General features: G+C 45.9%; 2 protein-coding genes across 3 annotated transcripts in view; one reads left to right on the forward strand and one right to left on the reverse strand.

Moving 5' to 3' along the window:
- The window catches only part of MORF4L1 (mortality factor 4 like 1), a 40,777-nt gene extending 23,786 nt beyond the window's left edge, over positions 1-16,991 (reverse strand). The window contains exons 1-7 of one of the 2 annotated variants that reach the window (XM_078874717.1): positions 16,698-16,991; positions 15,132-15,178; positions 14,144-14,211; positions 12,797-12,883; positions 12,156-12,185; positions 10,658-10,683; positions 8,650-8,741 (exon numbers count right to left, since the gene is read on the reverse strand). In XM_078874717.1, coding sequence (XP_078730843.1) covers positions 8,650-8,741; positions 10,658-10,683; positions 12,156-12,185; positions 12,797-12,883; positions 14,144-14,211; positions 15,132-15,178; positions 16,698-16,737 — 390 coding nt within the window. In that variant the 5' untranslated portion in view covers positions 16,738-16,991. Of the gene's footprint in view, positions 1-8,649; positions 8,742-10,657; positions 10,684-12,155; positions 12,186-12,796; positions 12,884-14,143; positions 14,212-15,125; positions 15,179-16,697 lie in introns of both variants that reach the window. The other variant, XM_078874716.1, reaches the window with a different exon arrangement.
- Positions 16,992-17,057: 66 nt separating this feature from the next.
- Positions 17,058-19,295, forward strand: part of AMACR (alpha-methylacyl-CoA racemase) — a 49,516-nt gene continuing 47,278 nt past the window's right edge. Inside the window, exon 1 of the mRNA XM_078874715.1 lies at positions 17,058-17,126. The gene's annotated coding sequence lies outside the window, so the exon portion shown is untranslated. The remainder of the gene's footprint in view (positions 17,127-19,295) is intronic.

Below are 19,295 nucleotides of genomic sequence, written 5' to 3' on the forward strand. Positions count from 1 at the left end.
ACGGCGGAAGACTCAATTTTGCCGTGTTTCAAATCTGACTTGTGCTCGTGGACACGATCAGAGACATGACGTTTCGTTTCCCCAATGTAACAGTCACCACAGCTGCAACTCAGTTTATAGACTCCAGGGTATTGCAAGTCAGGGATGACATCCTTCACAGATGGAATTAGATCACGGATTTTATGTACTGTACCGAATCGGACTTGGATCTTATGTTTGTTTAGAATTTTGGAGATCTTTTTTTTTTGTCACGCCTGCTATGTAAGGTAACGTGACAGTTTTGATCGGAGTTTCAAGTGGCTGTTTCTGTATGGTGGGAGAAACAGTTTGGCGGATGGTGCGTTCAGAGTATCCGTTCATCCTGAGGGCCCGATGTACATGTCTCAATTCACTGGCCAGGTGATGTTGGTCAGAAATGCCATGAGCTCTGTGGTATAGCGTTTTAATGAGAGATTTCTTTTGAGATGGGTGGTGGTGGGTATCCGGTTTCAAGTAGGAATCTGTGTGGGTGGCTTTCCTGTAGACAGAATGTCCCAAGGATCCGTCAGGTCTCCTCTCAAACAGAATATCTAGGAATGGTAGTTTGCCATCTTTCTCCACTTCCATGGTGAATCAGATGGATGGATGTCTGGAATTGATGTGGTCCAAGAAGTGGTCCAATGCTGGGAGGCCATGTGGCCAAATGACGAAAGTGTCATCCACATACCTCTTCCACAGGGAAGGACGCAGGGTGGATGTCTGGATGGCGTCTGATTCAAACTATTCCATGAACATGTTGGCTATCACTGGTGACAAGGGGGAGCCCATAGGGGTACCCTCATTCTGTTTGTAGAAGGTGCCATTCCAGGTAAAATAAGTGTTGGTGAGGCAATGCCTAACCAGCGCAGGTACATCCGAATTCAATCCATGTTGGACCAAGTCCTCAATTATTGTTAGGGTGTCAGGCACTGGAACTTTGGTAAACAGAGATACTACATCAAAACTGACGAGGATATCATCATGAGATAGTACAATGTCTTTGACCAAAGAAACGAGTTGGGTTGAGTTGAGTACTGCCGAAGAGGTCCTGCCTGTGAAGGGAAGTAGAGTATCTGATAGAAAACGGGCTAGTTTGTAGGTAGGGGAGTTAATCGTTGACACGATGAGTCATAGAGGGGTGCCTTCTTTATGGATCTTGGGAAGACCATAGAGTCTGGGAGGTCTAGCAGCCGAGGGTTTTAGAGAGGGACGTTTGGTTGGTTAGTAATCATTGGAAAGATGTTATCAACCATGCAAAAAAGATTGAATTACACATTTTTGGACCATCTTATCTGAGAGGCACTATTTTACTTTACTTTACCGAGGGTTAACATCCCCAGTGTTTAACAATACTCTCTTTATTGTCAGCCAACACTGGTATAAACATGGGCATTTTCGTTCTTTTCTATCATGTGTATCAACAGGTGCATGTACATATACATGTCCACGTACACTTGCACCCCGTACTCTCTTTTAGCCCCCCCCCCCCCTCCTCGTCCAATACGTTAGCATGTGCAACAATAGTTACTAGCGCATAAACACGTCCACGTCGCCGACGCCGTACGTAGCACTTCGTGCCTTCTTTTAGCCCCGCCCCCCCCCCTCCCGATACGTTCCATTCATTGGCTACCACATTCTGATAAGCTCCCCCCCCCTCAACTTGTATTTAAGAGCTTGCATCTTGAATCCTTGCCTCACTTGATGCAGCAAATCTGGCCGTGATGGTCCCACCTGATGACGGAGACTTGTGTTGCCTCCGAAACGTCGTGATTTTATTGTTTTATTTTTATTCATTTTAATTTCATTTTTTACCTACGTGACTTTACCTAAAGAACTAAGAGTATACACACAAAACTGCTGTGGTCGTGTAAATACACCTTGAACACAGATGACCCGAGTTTGTCCCACACAAGCTTAAATCTTCGTAAAATAAGGTTTTAAAGATCATTGCTATAATGCTGTGGGCTCTCATGAGATTGTCTTTTCTGAGACCAAGGTGCTCTGCAAACCTTGTGGCTACCATCAAAGGTTTGTATACGAAGCCATCCAGATATATAAACACAGACAAAACTTCAACCGTGATGATGGGTACAAACTTAGTAATCATTGGAAAGATGTTATCAACCATGCAAAAAAGATTTAATTACACATTTTTTGACCATCTTATCTGACAGGCCCTAACAGTACTCTCCTTTTTGTATTTGGATTGTCAACCAACACCGGGTAAAACAACATGTGCAACTATTGTTCTCTTTAAGACCTGCCCACCCCCCCCCAACACGTTCCATTCATTGGCTGCCACATGCAGATAACCCCCTCCCCCCTTAACTTGTATTTAAGGGCTTGTCTCTTGGAATTTTGCCTCACTTGATACAGTAAATCTAGCTGTGACGGTCTCACCTGATGACGGAGACTTGTGTTGCCTCCGAAACGTCGTGATTTATAATTGGATTTCTATTATTATTTTTAAAAACATTTTTACCTACGTGACTTTACCGAAAAAATCTAAGAGTATGAATCCTTGCAGTCACGAAAGCTTCAAATCTAGAATTAGGTTTTAAAGGGACGTTCAGGAGTGCCGCCGTAACGATTTTGCTGCCATGTACTTTGTGACACGTCACTGCGATGAGGTCACGAGAAGGCTGACTGCTCGCAACACACATTGTAGGTGCATAGCTACAAGATAAAAGTAAAAAATAATTCTCGCCCTCATTAATCTTCTGTTACGTAGTTTTTTTTACCAGTATCACGCGTTTTTTCCAGCAGTAGATTAATTTCAAGCCGTGGAAATAAAAGTGACGTGTTTGACTCGGGATTGAAACCAACAACAGCCTCCTTCCATCTGAAGGATTGAGTTTTCCTTTACAAGTTGAAATCTTCAGGTTACTGCGATTGATCAAGCCAAGGCATATCTCCCTGGTCAAATGAGCAATCTGCTGCACTCATCTCTGTTGGTGGCCTTGAGGAAGTTGTGAAAATTCGATATTCCAATGGTAGGGGGTGGTCCCTTAATGGTACAAGAATGGCCAACTTCTTACAAAGTGCTATTCATTCTACCGATATCAGAATCCATTTATTTTTACTGGAGGAATCCGATGAGCTATAAAGCTCTTTTTTACAGACGTCCAGTAGGGGCAGGTCAGAACGTGACAACAATACAAAAACACGATAGGAGTGCAAAGTATAGTAAAGGTAAACAAATCACTTAAAAAATTATCTTACCAGGTAAAGCCCACTGAGCTATTCGCTTATTTTTCAGAAGTGACCTGGCCACAAATAATAGATCAACAAAGTGGCTTATCATATGGAAATTTATAGGAGGAAAATAATATAAATAATCTAAGCGCATGTTTATGAATTGGGCGAGGAGCCAAGTTGAGCCCTGAATTTGAACCCTTAACTTAGCAGAGGTGATGGAGTGGCAGCCAGAGAGCAAAACGTGTCTGAGGGGATGTCCACCTGAAGAGATGGAGGCATGAAATCATCTCGTGCACAGGTGGATTAATTATTACACCAAAACATCTTGAGAGATGGCAGCTTGATGGGGGTCTTTATCCAGCAGTGGATTGTCAATGGTTGATGACAATGACGATGAACCTTGCGATTAACAGTCAAGCACTCTAACCATGCAATACCCAGGCCTGCCCTAATTTCCACGGGTCCACATTGAGGCAAGGCATGGCGTTTGCATTGGACCAACGTTGTGGAGTAAACAAGTCTTGTTTTCTAAAAAGTACACGGAGTACTTTAAAAAGGGCAGTGACTCACACTACCAGAGCAACCAAGTGGGTGGAATGACAGCTCTCCACGTTCTAGTTTAGGCACAGTAATCGCATACAAGCAAACATTTAAAACAAAAAAAGGATAACACATTGTTTAAAGCAACATGTGCAGATCATTTCAGGGTAAGAGCATGGGCGTAGGCATCACAGGTTTTCAATCTGGACTTGTACAAGAGAAAAATGACCACAGCCGCTGTGTGCGCTTAAGCTTCATTGGGTTCGCTGTCGAAACACTCAAGAGAGCCAGAGAATAGCTAAAAATGAGTGAGCAAGCGAGTATGGAAGGTTAAAATGTAAGGAGTGAAAAAGATGGTCAAGGATTGGACGAGTGAGGGAAAGAAAAAATGATGGAGACAGTGAGTGAGTTAACAAGTCACAGAAGCGAGCGAGCGGGAGTCAGTGGACGAGTCAGTCGGGAAGGGGACCGACTTGATTAGTGAGCGAGTGAGCTAAGGATATGGCGTGAGGGGAGCGAGAAACTGAGTGAGACAGTGAATGAGAAAATGGTGTGAATGAGGGATTGAATTAGTGAGTGAGCAAAGAGTAATTGAGTGATGAGCAAGATACAGAGAGAGAGTGAGTGACCAACTCAGAGAAGGAATTAGGTAGATCTCCGGTTGCATCCACTAAACCCTGAGTGGTTAAACAGCGACCACACAGTTATCAGGCAACGAGCAGCGCTCCCGTTGCTCGCTCGTGCGCCTTTGCAGTTTTGGCTGGGAGTGGTTCGTTTTTGTTTTGGCATGCAAATTTCCTATCAAACGAGAATATATTAAAAAAAGATGGAGCTCTGTTCAATGGTGTGCAGAAAGCTCTCGGATAACAACATCAGTGGTGCAAATCAATGACCGGCTTGGGTCACGATGTAGCTGCAATCCCCCTTCAAGGGAGTAAATAGCTCCCTGCAGCGCTTGTTAACTCCGAAACTACCCTCCACGCCACAATCCAGAATGAGCCGATCAGGCACCAGCACAAAGACAATGCACTCAGGACAATGAGAGCTCGGGGTGAGCAGCTGCATCATGGGACTTCCTTTGCCAGTGTCAAAATACTGTATAAGAATAGGTTTTCCCTTTTTTTCTGGCAACAAAACAGGTCAGCTTACCGTCAAAACTACTTCACAAAAACAGCACTCACTAGAGTGCTCAATGACATTTGAACGATTATTGATTCCGGCTCCATTGTTGCACTTGTAAGTCTGAACATTTCGTCAGCCTTTGACACCGTTAACCACTCGCTCCTTACTTCCCTCCTGAAATCCGACTTCGGAATATGTGACTCAGCACTCAAGTGGATACTGTCGTACCTTTCGGACCAGCAATCTTCAGTCAGGGTGGGCACGTCCACATTGCCTGACACAAAAGCACTATATGGGGTTCCCCAGGGCTCCATCCGAGGTCCCCTGCTCTTCACAGCCTATACTTCCCCGATCGGCCGGCTCATCGCAAGCTTCGGTGTTAAGCACCACTCATACGCGGATGACACTATTCTATTCGCCGCCATCGATTCTAGCAATGCATCTGGATTCGAGAGGCTCTCGGAATGTACCACCGCCTTGCAACAGTGGTTCACTGCACACAACCTAGCTTTTAATCCGAAAAAGTCAGTGGCCATCATGTTAGGTACCAAGCAACGTTTTAACTCATCAGCACTAACAACACACATACACATCTTTGGTCATAGCATCAGGTTCACTGATCACTTCAGCTACCTCGGTGTCAACCCAGATTCAACTTTATCCTTTGACCATCAAACCAATCATATCATCAGTTCATGTAACTTTCACTTGATAGCTCTCAGACACCTACGTCCTCTCATATCCACTGAAATTTCCAACACATTGGCATTTTGCATAGTTGGGTATCGCCTCGACTATTGCAACTCCGTCCTAGTCCGGACCTCCACTGGCAACCTAAAAAAACTTCAAAGAATACAAAACAACCTGGCACGAGTCATCATTGGCCGCACTCATCCCCGTCTCAACTCATTTGCCGGTCTCCGTGCCCTCAACTGGCTACCCATTGCCAGCAGGTCATATACAAGATCGCCTGCCTCTGCCACCATGCCTTCACATCTGCCTGCCCGCCGTACCTTTCTTCATTATTGAAGAATTGCAGCTCAGCACACGGTAGATGCCTGCGCAGCGCGACTCACAACCTCCTCTTGATACCAAGATCCAGGATGGTCATGTCTATGCGCCGCTTCTCGGTGGCAGCCCCAACAGTCTGGAAAGCCATCCCTCTGCACATTCGCAGCATAACCTCAATCGTCTCCTTCAAGAGACACTTAAAAACTCACCTCTACAACCACGCATTCGAATGACTCCGAGCTTGGCTCCGCGCCTCCGAGTTGTGGCCATTACGTCCGCAAATTTGCGTGCGTTATAAATTGCATTATTATTAAGATGTTAAAACACCAAACTGAAATATTTTGCAAGGAATCATGTCTGCATTAACTAGATACTTGTGGTGAAAATACAAACAAAAAACATGCTCTGACAGTATATGCATTGTCTTTGAAACTGATTGGTCCACACCAGAGACAGCTTTCTTTAGAGCCTCGTCTCAAACAGCGTTAGACCAGAGGGCTCGAGCAGTTGGCCAGAAAAAAAAATGGTAAACGACGAGCCAACATCCCCAAGCGATAAGCGGACGATGCAGCCAATTGTGTGAATGTTGGGCGTTGTACGCAAACACGGCAGGACACACACACACGCCACCACGCTGCTAAGACGAGCTTGTGCAGATGTGCGTTTCACTTCCAGATTGACCCGGTGTCCGGCTCCTTCACATTATTTACAAGGCTCAGGTCTATCAGATCAGGGGTCGACCATCAGTCAGAAAGTGAAAATTGATTTGCAATTAGCAACGAGTTGCCTGCAATCAGCGAGGACGTTTCTGCCTAAGTGCCACGTTGATGGCACGCTCGTCAGCGTGCAATCTGTTTTAATTGCGAGCCTGCTGTCGACGACCTCCTCAAATGAAAGCATCATCAGGGTCTCCATCATCACACCTATTCATTGCTAAATGGTCTCCCCACTCCGTAGCAATCCCTCACTGTCCTGCGACACTACAATGCGTCTAACGGCCACATATGCAATGGCCTGAACCTGTTCATTTCTAACATCTTTGGCCCTTTGTGGATAACATGGCGCTTCAATGAAGCGACGTTCAAATACACGAGCGAATACCCCCACTAAGATTTACAACTGATCAACAGACCAAAATTGAAGCGATCAATTTAAATCGCCCACATTTGGGGCACATTTTTGGCGAGAGCTGGTGGCTACAACATGGAAGTGGTGAGCAGTGTCGTGATATTCGGTCTCCCCAGCTGCTGTGCGGAAAAGTCGTCCTCAGAGAGTAGCAACCGCAAGATCAGAAACTCTGTAGGCCCCGAACAGACACACGGCCATCCGCTTGTCCGCCTGGGGACAAGCGGACGGCCGATGCGGCGACAGGCAATTAAATAAAAGGAAATGTTTCATGAAATGTCACCAGTGGAAATGAAGAAAAGCTATTTAGTCAATCCGTTGAGTGACTTAGCAGGATAATATGACTGGCAGCGGGAATTATGATGAACAGCGGCGATCATGTGAGCCCATTGTGCTCGCGAGGGCTTACTAAGTAAGCGCTGCAAGCGCAGCTGCCGAGTGCCGTGGAGGAGCATTCATTGAGCTCGTTTAAATCAGCAGCTGGGCGGATTGTTCGGCTGCCGAGTCGCATTTGAGATGCGCTTGTACGCGGTGCGAGAAGAGAGCCCGAGTGGAGAAATGAAGTGGTTTTTGAAGTTGCAAGTAATTATCCAACCAGATGGGTCACGCCATGTTTCGCGTCTCGTTGGAAATGTATTTTTACGATCGTTCCCATCCCATCGCAAAATAATTCCCTCCGAGTGTTCTTTGCATCGTGTTCAAGTTTGTGCAAACTATAAAGCTGCATTTTCTCTAAATGTGGGATTAAATACTCTCCCGAGGCGCTGCGAAAGATGGCCATTGCAAAGGTTGGAAATCAATACTTAACTAGTTAGGGGTGGTAGAATAATCATGCATCCAATCAAAGAGTAATATACATTTTTAGGCTCTCGATGAAAGCTAAATAATTAGTTATCGTGTTGAACCGTGCCTCCAAATTTCAAAAGAATTGTCGATTTGCCATGGGGGTGAATAGTTTTTTCTGGAATAAATAGCAATCATGCTCTCCGCAGTACTCCAGCATTGAATCCCACTCCCCACCCTCTGCCTCCAGAACACTCTTGGGAAATGTCAAACTATTACAGACAGCAATAAATGTACAGAATGTATGCAATACTTCATATACCTCTATCTCTCAAATATCTGAAAAAAAATGGCCATTGCAGTGTTTCTCTTGCAAGATAGTTACAGGTGAAGAAAGGTAGTAAATATATGTTTTAGTATGTTGTATGAACGCTGGGGTGGAATAGTGGTACAGTGTTTAGTGCACTGCGCGATGAATCCAGCAACCCGAGTTTGATTCCCAGCCACAGCTAACATCAGTGGCGAGTGATTTATGAACCGGTTGCGACACCTCCCTCCCAATACACCCTTCACGAGCCTGCAATGAACTGCATGAAGTATAATCAAGCAACCGCCATGACTTATCGAGGACCATCCAGCAGTGGATTGACAAAGGGCCGTATGCATTAATAAGAGCGGAAGTAATGCATCACGTGGCCATGTGAGAGGTACTCACTGTACTGTGGATCCGCATATTGGGCATAGCTGTTACGGTCAACAACCAATCACGGCAGTCAACCACCATCACACAATCAAAGCAGTCACCCATGGAGTAGTTAACCTGACGCGACCACGTGGGCGTGCGAGACGTACGCTCTCGACTGTGGGGTCCACCCGCGCGCGCTTCTTGCGAGGAACCTGTGAGGGAGGGGGGTTGGGTGGCTCACTGGGGCCAGGGCCGTCGCCTATGGGCGACACGTGCAGCACAGAGCACGCCAGAGTCAACCACAGCCGCAGTCACCCGCTGAAGTCAACCGTTACACAATCACCGCACAGTCACCCGCTGAAGTCAACCGTGACACAATCAACGACACTGACACAGCCATGTCACAACTGCATTGTGGTTTCAAAATCACCTGAGGGCTGATTTGACTTAAATTAGATACTGGAGCACTAACAATGCATTCTGATTGGAACCCGGGAAACATTTCATCCAATGTGGGGGGGGGGGGTTCGCAAAAAATCCACTCCAGCTGCAAATCAGACGTCGAATTATGAAACTGCTCGGTGTCAATTTGAACGCTCGCTTGTGAAGGGAGGAGTCATGTCCATAAGTCACAGGAACACGGGCTGCTGCCGCTGCTCAAGCCCACCAATTAGTGCCACTAACTGCAGCGCTGCCTCCCGAGCATCTGTGCACAAAGCGTCTCAAGGCTGCGTACAAAACAACCCCTTTACTCTGCGCATCTGCTAGGGCCGATTCCTTGCAGTGATAAAACGCATTGCTGGGGGGGGGGGGGGGGAACAGCCCCTTGCCTTCACTGTGCGGTTTAAGTGAAACGGCCAGGATGACATGAGCGGAACGCTGAATTGGGACGTGGGCCTCCATACCTGTATACTTAACTTTCATAAAGTATTGTCTATCATCTGGAATAAGTTTGGCGAGCTCTTATCTCCATGGCTGAATGTGTGACGTCATTGCAGCTACTCCATGTTTGTTTTAATTCATAAATATTTGTTTATTTAGGCCTTTGTATGCGAGTACTTGGATGAGTGTCAATTTCCACCGAGTCAAATGCATTTTCAGTCTACAAAAACCAGGCATGTTGATATTTGATATTGTCTTTTCCAGAATCTGATCCATTGTACTGTAAAGTACTTTTACTCTTCTCGAATAGTATTAAATGTTTTTATTATTACTCTGTACTGCCCACACATTTGTGGGGGAGCCACGGCCGGGGTGGAGGGTGGGGGGGAGTCGACGTGATATTAAAATGATGCACAAACCCGGCTCAACGCTGTGGGATGCAGGTGACATCATAGCACAGATCTGCTCGGTGGCATAAGCACTTGGAACTTCTCCGCCCGCGTGCCAGCCAGAAATCTTTTTTTAAATAATATAGTAAGAGCACTCTTGTTTTCCCAAGAAAGTAGTCTCAATACTCTTTATTCGTACGTTCCCACCCAGTTTTTCACAGTGGGGCGCAATGTTGCTATGTGTAATCCCAATTGAACAATTTGCAGGTAATTTTTCAGCATTGGGATGTTTTGGCCAAAAGACCTGTTAAGAGTGTACTTTTTTTTTTAGCGAACCCCCATTGGAAACCCACACAGAAAATGGTCGAGTTGGGAATTGAACACATGGCCATTTTTCTGCGAGGCACACGCGTTACCATTGCACCGCCCTGCCACCCAACATTACAGAATAAGTTTGAATAAGCGGCACAAAGCAGTTATTATATTTCACATTAAGGTGCTATTATCCATACAATGGAATTCGTGCACAAGTTGTTCCCAGGTCACTTCGATGAAAGTCACGGGCAGTGCAATAGGAAAGCAACTCAGCCCCACACTCAATGGGTACTTGGGGCGATCCAGCTTTGGGAAAGGCTGCCGCTGGGAACGTTTTTGTCAGTCGTGCGGCGTGCCAGCGTGCAGTTGTTAGTCGCTCAAACGTGCAGATGCACCTTCAAAGGGAGGCGGGTGGGGGTGCGTCTTTAGAAACATCAAATGGCAATGACGAGGATGATGAGAGGAGTCACTTTCACAGGCCGACTGCGAGCGACGGCCAAACGTTTCGTTCTCTAACCTACACCTAACCGCTTAATAAATTAAATATCAAAAAGATGACAAAGACAAATTTCTGGAATGTCAACCATACCTTTTTGTTTGTTCTTTTTCCCTTTGCTGCAAAAAAAAACGCACACACAAAACCTGTTAATTCATCGTTAAAATTTCATTCACTGTAAATTAACCGACCCAGGCCAAAGGGGCCTTTGATTAAAGCTTACTCTCAATAGCACTTGGTTATCACAATCTGCAAATCCTTCCCTGTCGTAGCATGTTAGTAATTACGCACAGCGTGCCTCGACTCACTAGAGCATGCGCATTGTTCGAATCTTAAATATTCGGGGGGCTTAGGAGAGGTCGCACTCTAAAATACGGTGGGGGAAAATAAATAAGCATGCAAACGAAATAAACCTCAATACACATAATCACATTGCTCTCCATGCCTGCGAGGTTAAGATTACATTTAAGAATCATAAAAATGGCATTACGTTCGCTTGTATTTCATTACTTTCTTTATAACGCGTCCGTTGTAAAAATGCGAATGCGATGCCAAAAAAACCCCAAAAGAACGAGGGAAAATGAATTCCGCCTCGTGGCGCGCAAATCCTCAGCTCGACGCACCGCACATGCCAAATTTATGTGCAAGCGGACGTCAGCAGACGCAGGACTCATTAAATCCTCTGTCCCTGAAGCGCACTTCTGCATAAGAGCCCTGTGCCGTTAAAATCACCGTAATTATCAAGATAAAAAGCATTACCTACTGTGGCTGGATTGGCTAAGGCTTATCAAACTCCTTAACAAAAGGCCGGCGTTTTGAAATTTTGACACGGCTGGGTGGTTGCAAACAAAAAAAAACAGCGCCGGCATCGCCATGTCCGAAGCACATTTAAGAAAGGTACAATTCATTATCTTGGACAAGTGTGCGAGGGGGTCACAGAAACCCAGCGGACATTAGATTCTACATGCACCACATGGATGAGAAGTTAATTGACTCGTGATCCCAATTCGTGACAATTCAACAAATGTTGAAGGGGTGAGTCATTATAGCTCAACACTCCATGTCCATACAACATCTTGGATTGACATTTTTTTCAAAAGCTCTTTTATGAATGTGCGGCGTTTTCCAATTACACAAAGATGGGGGCGCTTAAGTGTTCATGATCGCCACTAAAACGAAGGCAAGCATCGCCGTCCGTGTTATGCACAGCATCGTGAGATGCGGTTGCATTTATCTTTATAAACCCGAATCGTATGTCACTGCATTATTGCGTGATCTCATCAAAAGATGCATCTGGGATCTTAAAAGGTCACCAAAGAATATGTGAGCATCGGGAATTTAAGATTGTACCGATTAAGATTTAGTCTTATGCTTACTTGCATAAAATCGGCACGTGAAAATTAATATATCGTTTTTGAAAGCGGTACGCTAATTTATCTGCCGTGACATTTAGCCTGGGGTGCAGCGGTGGTGCAGTGGTTATCGCATTACGCTATGAACCCAGTGAGTTTAATTCCCGGCCATGGCTAAGATCAGTGGTGAGTGATATCTGAACCGGTCCTGGGCACCCCCTTCACCAACCCGTACTGACCAGTGTGGTGAAGTAAGGTCAAACAATCCCCTGCAACACAGTGTGGGGAGGCCTTCATTCAGCAGTGAATTGATCAAGGGCTGTACATTACACTACATGTATATCAATATATATTTTACATTTAGGCTAATGGAGAAAACAAGACAATACAAATGAGATTATAACAAAATTTGGAGAAAAAATACTTGCTTAAGCATGGATCATGTAACACTTTCCAACATGCGTTTGTCACTGGAAGTATTTCATTAGCAGTACGCAAGCCGACGATGGATAGCTGTCGAGACAAAATTCATTTTGCATATCTGAAAAGTTATATTTTTTCACTCTCTGGATTGTTCCTCAAGTTTTGGGCAATCTGTCCCGAATTGCAACACAACTTTACACAAGTTTCATTCACAACGGATAGTCTTTATACAAGTTATAATGCTCCTCCCACCCCTACCACCACATTACGGATGAAAATACAGACCAACAGATACAATGCAAAAACACTTTCAAACTTCATTGGAAATCTTTTAAAATAATTATTTTACTAATTAAATCGTGTCCCAGAAAACATAAGTCGAATCGCATGGCGGGTGAATCGTTACGTGCGTAGCGCGTGATGGCATGTGCGAACGGGCGCCCTGAGGGACACTTACGGGTTTCCCTTCTGCAGCTCCTTCTGCTTCTGCAGGTTTGCCTCCACGTACTTCAGCACGCGGCTCTCAGGGACCCACTCGTCCCAGCTGGGGAACAACAAACATGGCAGCCTAGCGTGAACATCATGGTTGACTACGTACCGTGTGAAAGAAGTTCAACATACGTACATAACATCACATGGCCCCGACGATTCCTTCACGAATTTGTAGCCAACATCACGCGATTCGTAATTAAAGAGCGATCTTGCAGGCTTCTACTCAAAGCTTGCAGAAGGCACGACTATGGGCATCTTTAGGAATTAAATTGAGGAACATCACCTGGTCCAAATTTCTATGTAACAGATTATATCATGGTGATGCTGTTGTGTTGGCAGTGCTGCACAAACAAAGCTAACAAATAAACTCTCAACGCATTCATCAAATAAATGTATAATATGCGACGTTTCTGGCAAGTGCCCTTGTTCATAGCACAAGAAGAAGTCAGAGATGGAGTGGATAACAAGAAGAGTTGGAGACTGCACCATGCACCATACACCATCGGGCTTGATGAGAATTAAACTTCAAAAATGTTCTTTGATGACATTTCATTACTTGGTTGTACATTTATATTTGGTCGTTTGCATTGATTTCTATTGACTGCATTGTCGTACGTAATGTGTTTGTTTGAATGTTTTTCTGCTGCCTTATGCAAATTTATTTTCATTTTTATCACAATATCAATAATTTTCTCCACTGCTTCTATTTGCCTAATCTAGTAAATTTTCATTCCAGCAATGACTTTATATTTCTTGTACATTCGAATTTGAAGGCGGAATTCACCTCCTTTACTTAGCCATATTAAAAACCATGTTATTCAGTCATTGTTCAATGCAGTCTAGACTTATGATTAAAACAAATCTCAAAATATAGCATTTACATAAAATTACTTCATGTAATAACTCAGGTTTGCCTTTCAAAAGCAATGTTTTACGTGTATCTAAATGGAATATTTTAATGTGCTGGTTAAATAGCAGAATATTACTGCTACTATGTGACTAAAATTGCGACAATTTGTTTGTATTGTTTGAGGTGCCAAGTTGTTTCGTACCTATTCTGCAGCATAAGGTACTTAATTACAGGCCATATGAAAACGATAGCAGCAGATATGATGGCAAACAGCTAAAGTGTGTGTACACTGAATTTCAAATAATTACATCGTTTTTCTGTGATGGGCCAGGTTGGAAAAAGAATAATTTTTCACGAAACATTTTGCAGAAAACAAATAACAAGTTTGCAAATAGCAACCACTCAGTAAAAGACCAGCACGTTTGTGTGCGAGAGCTTTGTGTGCAGAAATGCTCCACTCACTTTTTGTTCCATCCATTGTAGTGAACAAAGTATTTGATCTGCTTGTCTTTTATCACGATCTTCACACACTGCAACAAAAACCAACCGATTTTAATATAGGATTTCACGATCGAATCACATGATGATTCGTAATTAGTTTAATTTGGGTTAGATCATCGAGTGGGTACGTTAATTTTCAGCAAGACCCTCTGCCACCGGACAGGGCCAACAAATCACATTGTCGCATCATGGACAGAATTTAACACTGATTTGGTTTAACAGCCAAACCAGTGGAGGAGGAATGTTAAAAATCCCAAGCAAAACAAGCGACAATTTTACACGACGTTTTGGCAGATTACATCCAGCATCATCCGCCGTTCATAAAAGTTCAGTTCTGGGTAAGCCTGCAGTGATCTAACCCAAAGGAAGTTAATTATGAATCGCAAACAACCAAGCCAATTAACAAAACAGCAGCACAATAAATACGTCGCCTGTCTTGTGGCCCGCCCGCAAACACGAGTGCTGCAGAGGAGCTAAAACTTGCACGCGTCCCATTGAACGAGGGTTTGTTAAACTAGTTGCTCGTGTTAATTCGTGAACGCGATTACCGATCGGTTTACCAACAACCTTTGCCAATCCCGCACCGAACAGCGTGAAGTATGGTCGAACAAGCAACACGACCCAATACGGCGTGGTTGAGGCCTTCTTCATGCAGCAGTGGACTTACAAATGACTGTAAGTTATATCTCTGTACTGTATACAGGACTATGCTGTGGTGTGTATTGTACGTAACGTTGTCACGCCGATGTGCCGTGACGTTAAACGCACGTGTGTGCTTTTCGGCCCAATCGATTATCAAATCGCCGACGCTCGATTCCATAATCTATTTTCGAAAGAAAAGAAAAAAAACACCGATTAATTGACTTGACCCGCGAGGGAAACCGAACTGGTTTCGCGAGAGTAATCGTGTGTAGGGTGCAGATAAGATGTAAATTAGCTTCACTTCAACCTTGGCTTCATACAGCAGGGGCCCGTGGAAACAAAGAACCCTCTCTCCTGAACAAAACAACACGCAAGCAAAGCGCGAATCAATCAGCCGTCGATGACCATCATTTACCACCGCTCAGCCACCACCACCGCTCAGCCACCACCACCACCACCACCGCTCAGCCACCACCACCACCACCACCGCTCAGCCACCACCACCACCACCACCGCTCAGCCACCACCACCACCACCACCGCTCAGCCACCACCACCACCACCACCGCTCAGCCACCACCACCACCACCACCGCTCAGCCACCACCACCACCACCACCGCTCAGCCACCACCACCACCACCACCGCTCAGCCACCACCACCACCACCACCGCTCAGCCACCACCACCACCACCACCACCGCTCAGCCACCACCACCACCACCACCACCGCTCAGCCACCACCACCACCACCACCGCTCAGCCACCACCACCACCACCACCGCTCAGCCACCACCACCACCACCACCGCTCAGCCACCACCACCACCACCGCTCAGCCACCACCACCACCACCGCTCAGCCACCACCACCACCACCACCGCTCAGCCACCACCACCACCACCGCTCAGCCACCACCACCACCGCTCAGCCATCACCACCACCACCGCTCAGCCACCACCACCACCACCGCTCAGCCACCACCACCACCGCTCAGCCACCACCACCACCGCTCAGCCACCACCACCACCACCACCGCTCAGCCACCACCACCACCACCACCGCTCAGCCACCGCCACCACCACCGCTCAGCCACCACCACCGCTCAGCCACCACCACCGCTCAGCCACCACCACCACCACCACCACCGCTCAGCCACCACCACCACCGCTCAGCCACCACCACCACCACCGCTCAGCCACCACCACCACCGCTCAGCCACCACCACCACCACCGCTCAGCCACCACCACCACCACCGCTCAGCCACCACCACCACCACCGCTCAGCCACCACCACCACCACCGCTCAGCCACCACCACCACCACCGCTCAGCCACCACCACCACCACCGCTCAGCCACCACCACCACCACCGCTCAGCCACCACCACCACCACCGCTCAGCCACCACCACCACCACCGCTCAGCCACCACCACCACCACCGCTCAGCCACCACCACCACTGCTCAGCCACCACCACCACCGCCGCCGCTCAGCCTATCCGTTTAACACAGACACACGACCCCGGTCCCTATAGGATTGACAAAGGCCGCATTCCCTACAAGGATGGTAAACGAACAACACAGGCCGCATACCCTAAAGCCTATAGGTTCAACACAGGCCACATACCCTACAGTGTATAGGTTCAACACAGACCGCATACCCTGCAATGTATAGGTTCAACACAGGCCGCATACCCTAGATATAGGTTCAACACAGGCCGCATGTTCAACACAAGCCGCATACCCTCGAGGGTTATAGGTTTAACACAGGCCGCATACCCTAGAGGGTTATAGGTTCAACACAGGCCGCATACCCTAGAGGGATAGGTTCAACACAGGCCGCATACTTTAGAGGGTTATAGGTTCACACCGCTCACCTTCCTGAAACTTGGGCTTGGGTTCAGGCTTCGGAGCCATTCGCCGCAAGACCCCCAACCCCCACAACCACCCCAACGTGCGCGCGCCTCGCTTTAAACGGCGAACATTACCAATTACTACAGATTAAAAAAAGGTGCAACTTAATTAAAAAGCAGAAGAATGAAAGCAATAAATATAAAAATGTTCACGCAAAATCGGCGACTCAAGAGGAATTCTGGCGGGAAGCGCTCACGGCAGCAGCACGGGGGCCGCTTTCACTCGCGGCGGCTCAACTTGTGACCCACGTGACGTGACGTTTTGAGTGCACGAAGCGCCCCGAGGGCCGCCGAGAATTGTCCTCGAGAGTACGTCGCGGCGACGATCCGCCACGAGGGCGGAGAGCGGCGAGCAAAACGGTGGCGTCGTTTCTGTTGTTTGGGTACTCCGCGGTGAGTCGTCGTCCGTTGTTGTTATCATTGACTGCGATGCAATAATTCTAAATTGTAATATGTTGACATTGTTGTCATGAACGTTATTCGTTCGGCGTGAAGGGGAGTTGGCTGTTGTACGCAGTTGTCATTAAGTGGATGGCGCGTGAGGTGGTGTCCGCTCGTTCGCGCAGTCCTCACTCAGGGTGACAAGGTCACTCACATTTACATTTAATGTCGGGCTACTCTCTCCTCAAACGATTAAAATTAGAATATATTTAACTACGGGCACACAATCTGAGCGTCGGCCCTGCTAAAACCGGCAATGACGGCGTGCGAAACTTATTTGACGTCACTGCGACAGGGCAAAGTATATCCATCGGACGACCGCTGTTCAATTGCCATCACACTCGGTGTATGGACCCCCCCTCCCTCACCCCGCGTGAGTGACCGCGGGTACACCCCGGCCGACAGGGGTCGCCGGGCACGAGGTGACCGGTCACTTAAAACAAGTCCAGTTAATGTTTGTCAAACGTTACCGCAGGTAGCAACATTAAAGGGAAAACGTTTAATGTGCAGCCGAACGAGGGGTCTCATTTGCAACATTTCTAGTGAGAAATAAACATACACTTTGAAGAAAGATGTAAATGCATTGTAAATACAGTACCGTAATTTTATCTGCGTTGCGATTTATCCTTAAATTCTTAACTAGGGTGGCCAAAGGCCAAATGTTAAGAGCGGTGTTGAGCCTGCTTCGTGGTTGGACACGAGACCCCAGTAATACGCAAGTGTTGTAGGTTTGGGCTACAAGGTGCCCTAAATGTCAGAATAGCAAATGGATTCTTGAATCCATTTTGTGCGGAGTTTTGAGCGTTACCCCATCGTATTCGTTGTGGGTCTTCTTAATGTACGGTAATTAACAGATGTTACTTTAAATGAATTATTGAGAATCTCGAATTGCTGGATAAAGGGAATGATCGTGTTTCTATGTAACTGTTAAACAATGCAAGTCGTCATTTATTCCGCTGATAAAGATGAAGCGTGCAATGTTAGGTTCTGAACAAAACGTTGGAATGGTTTTAAATTTGAATTAAGAAAAAATCATTAACTTTTAGAACTCTCATGTCTCGAATATTTTCAACTGAACTCTGTGAAGAGGAATCATTTTGCTGTTCAACATTTTCACGCACATTTAAACCAACACTGAGTAGATATCTTAAATTTGGAGCTTTCGTGACTGCAGGAATTATTCTTTGTTTCTTTCGGTTAAGTCACGTCTATAGATAAAATAATAAATTAAAATAATAGCATATTACGACGTTTCGATTGCAACACAAGCAATCATCATCAGGCATAAAAGAAATAGCAACAAAAATCTAACTAGAAAACTATAGACAGACATACAAGCAGACAGACATCACAACGGCACACAGAGAGAGGACACATATCGGCACAAAGAGAGGGGTCGTTTCTGTGACGGTCCCTTAAATATAGAGAGGGGGGGGCGGGGACGGAGAGAGGGGGGGGGCAGAGAAAATTAGCATATGAATGAGTGTACGGCAACGTACTGCTGCTGCAAGTAAGATGACGACGTGGCACGGGCACGCAAGCTTGAAAATTAGGAGAAAGGCACACGAAAATTAAATAACCTAGCAAAATATCGAAATGTGATGTAATACAACACAGAGAGTCGGTTAACACACAATTAACACATAGCCTGGTTGATTACGTATTTCAAAGATTGCTAAGCAGTCCCTCCAGAAAAACGCGGAGTTTTTTGGTGATTGTTGCGGGCAAAAATCGTTGATTATGCGGCACGTTTTCTTAAAAAATGCGATGGAATATGCGGGATATTTATGCAATTTTATGCGATTAAATTGCGGGAACTTGCAAAAATTGCGGGAACTTGCAAAAATTGCGGGAACTTGCAAAAACTGCGGTTTGATGAAAAAGAGAAAAAAAAGTGATTCCCCCAACACCCTATTCACTAGGCTACTACTTTAATGTAAAGAGTCATTTATTATTACTTCCTATGATAAGCAAGCATACTACATCACAGAAAGTGCTGGGAATATTTAAGTTCTCATCTTGTTTTATTTCAGACCTTAACAAACAAATGGCTCAAACTTACAAAACATTGAGTCGAACAAGTTCTGTAGCTTTACAAAATGAATATGCTACAACTTCTGT

The sequence above is a fragment of the Lampetra fluviatilis genome, chromosome 39, assembly GCF_964198595.1.
Source record: "Lampetra fluviatilis chromosome 39, kcLamFluv1.1, whole genome shotgun sequence".
NCBI lineage: Eukaryota > Metazoa > Chordata > Hyperoartia > Petromyzontiformes > Petromyzontidae > Lampetra > Lampetra fluviatilis.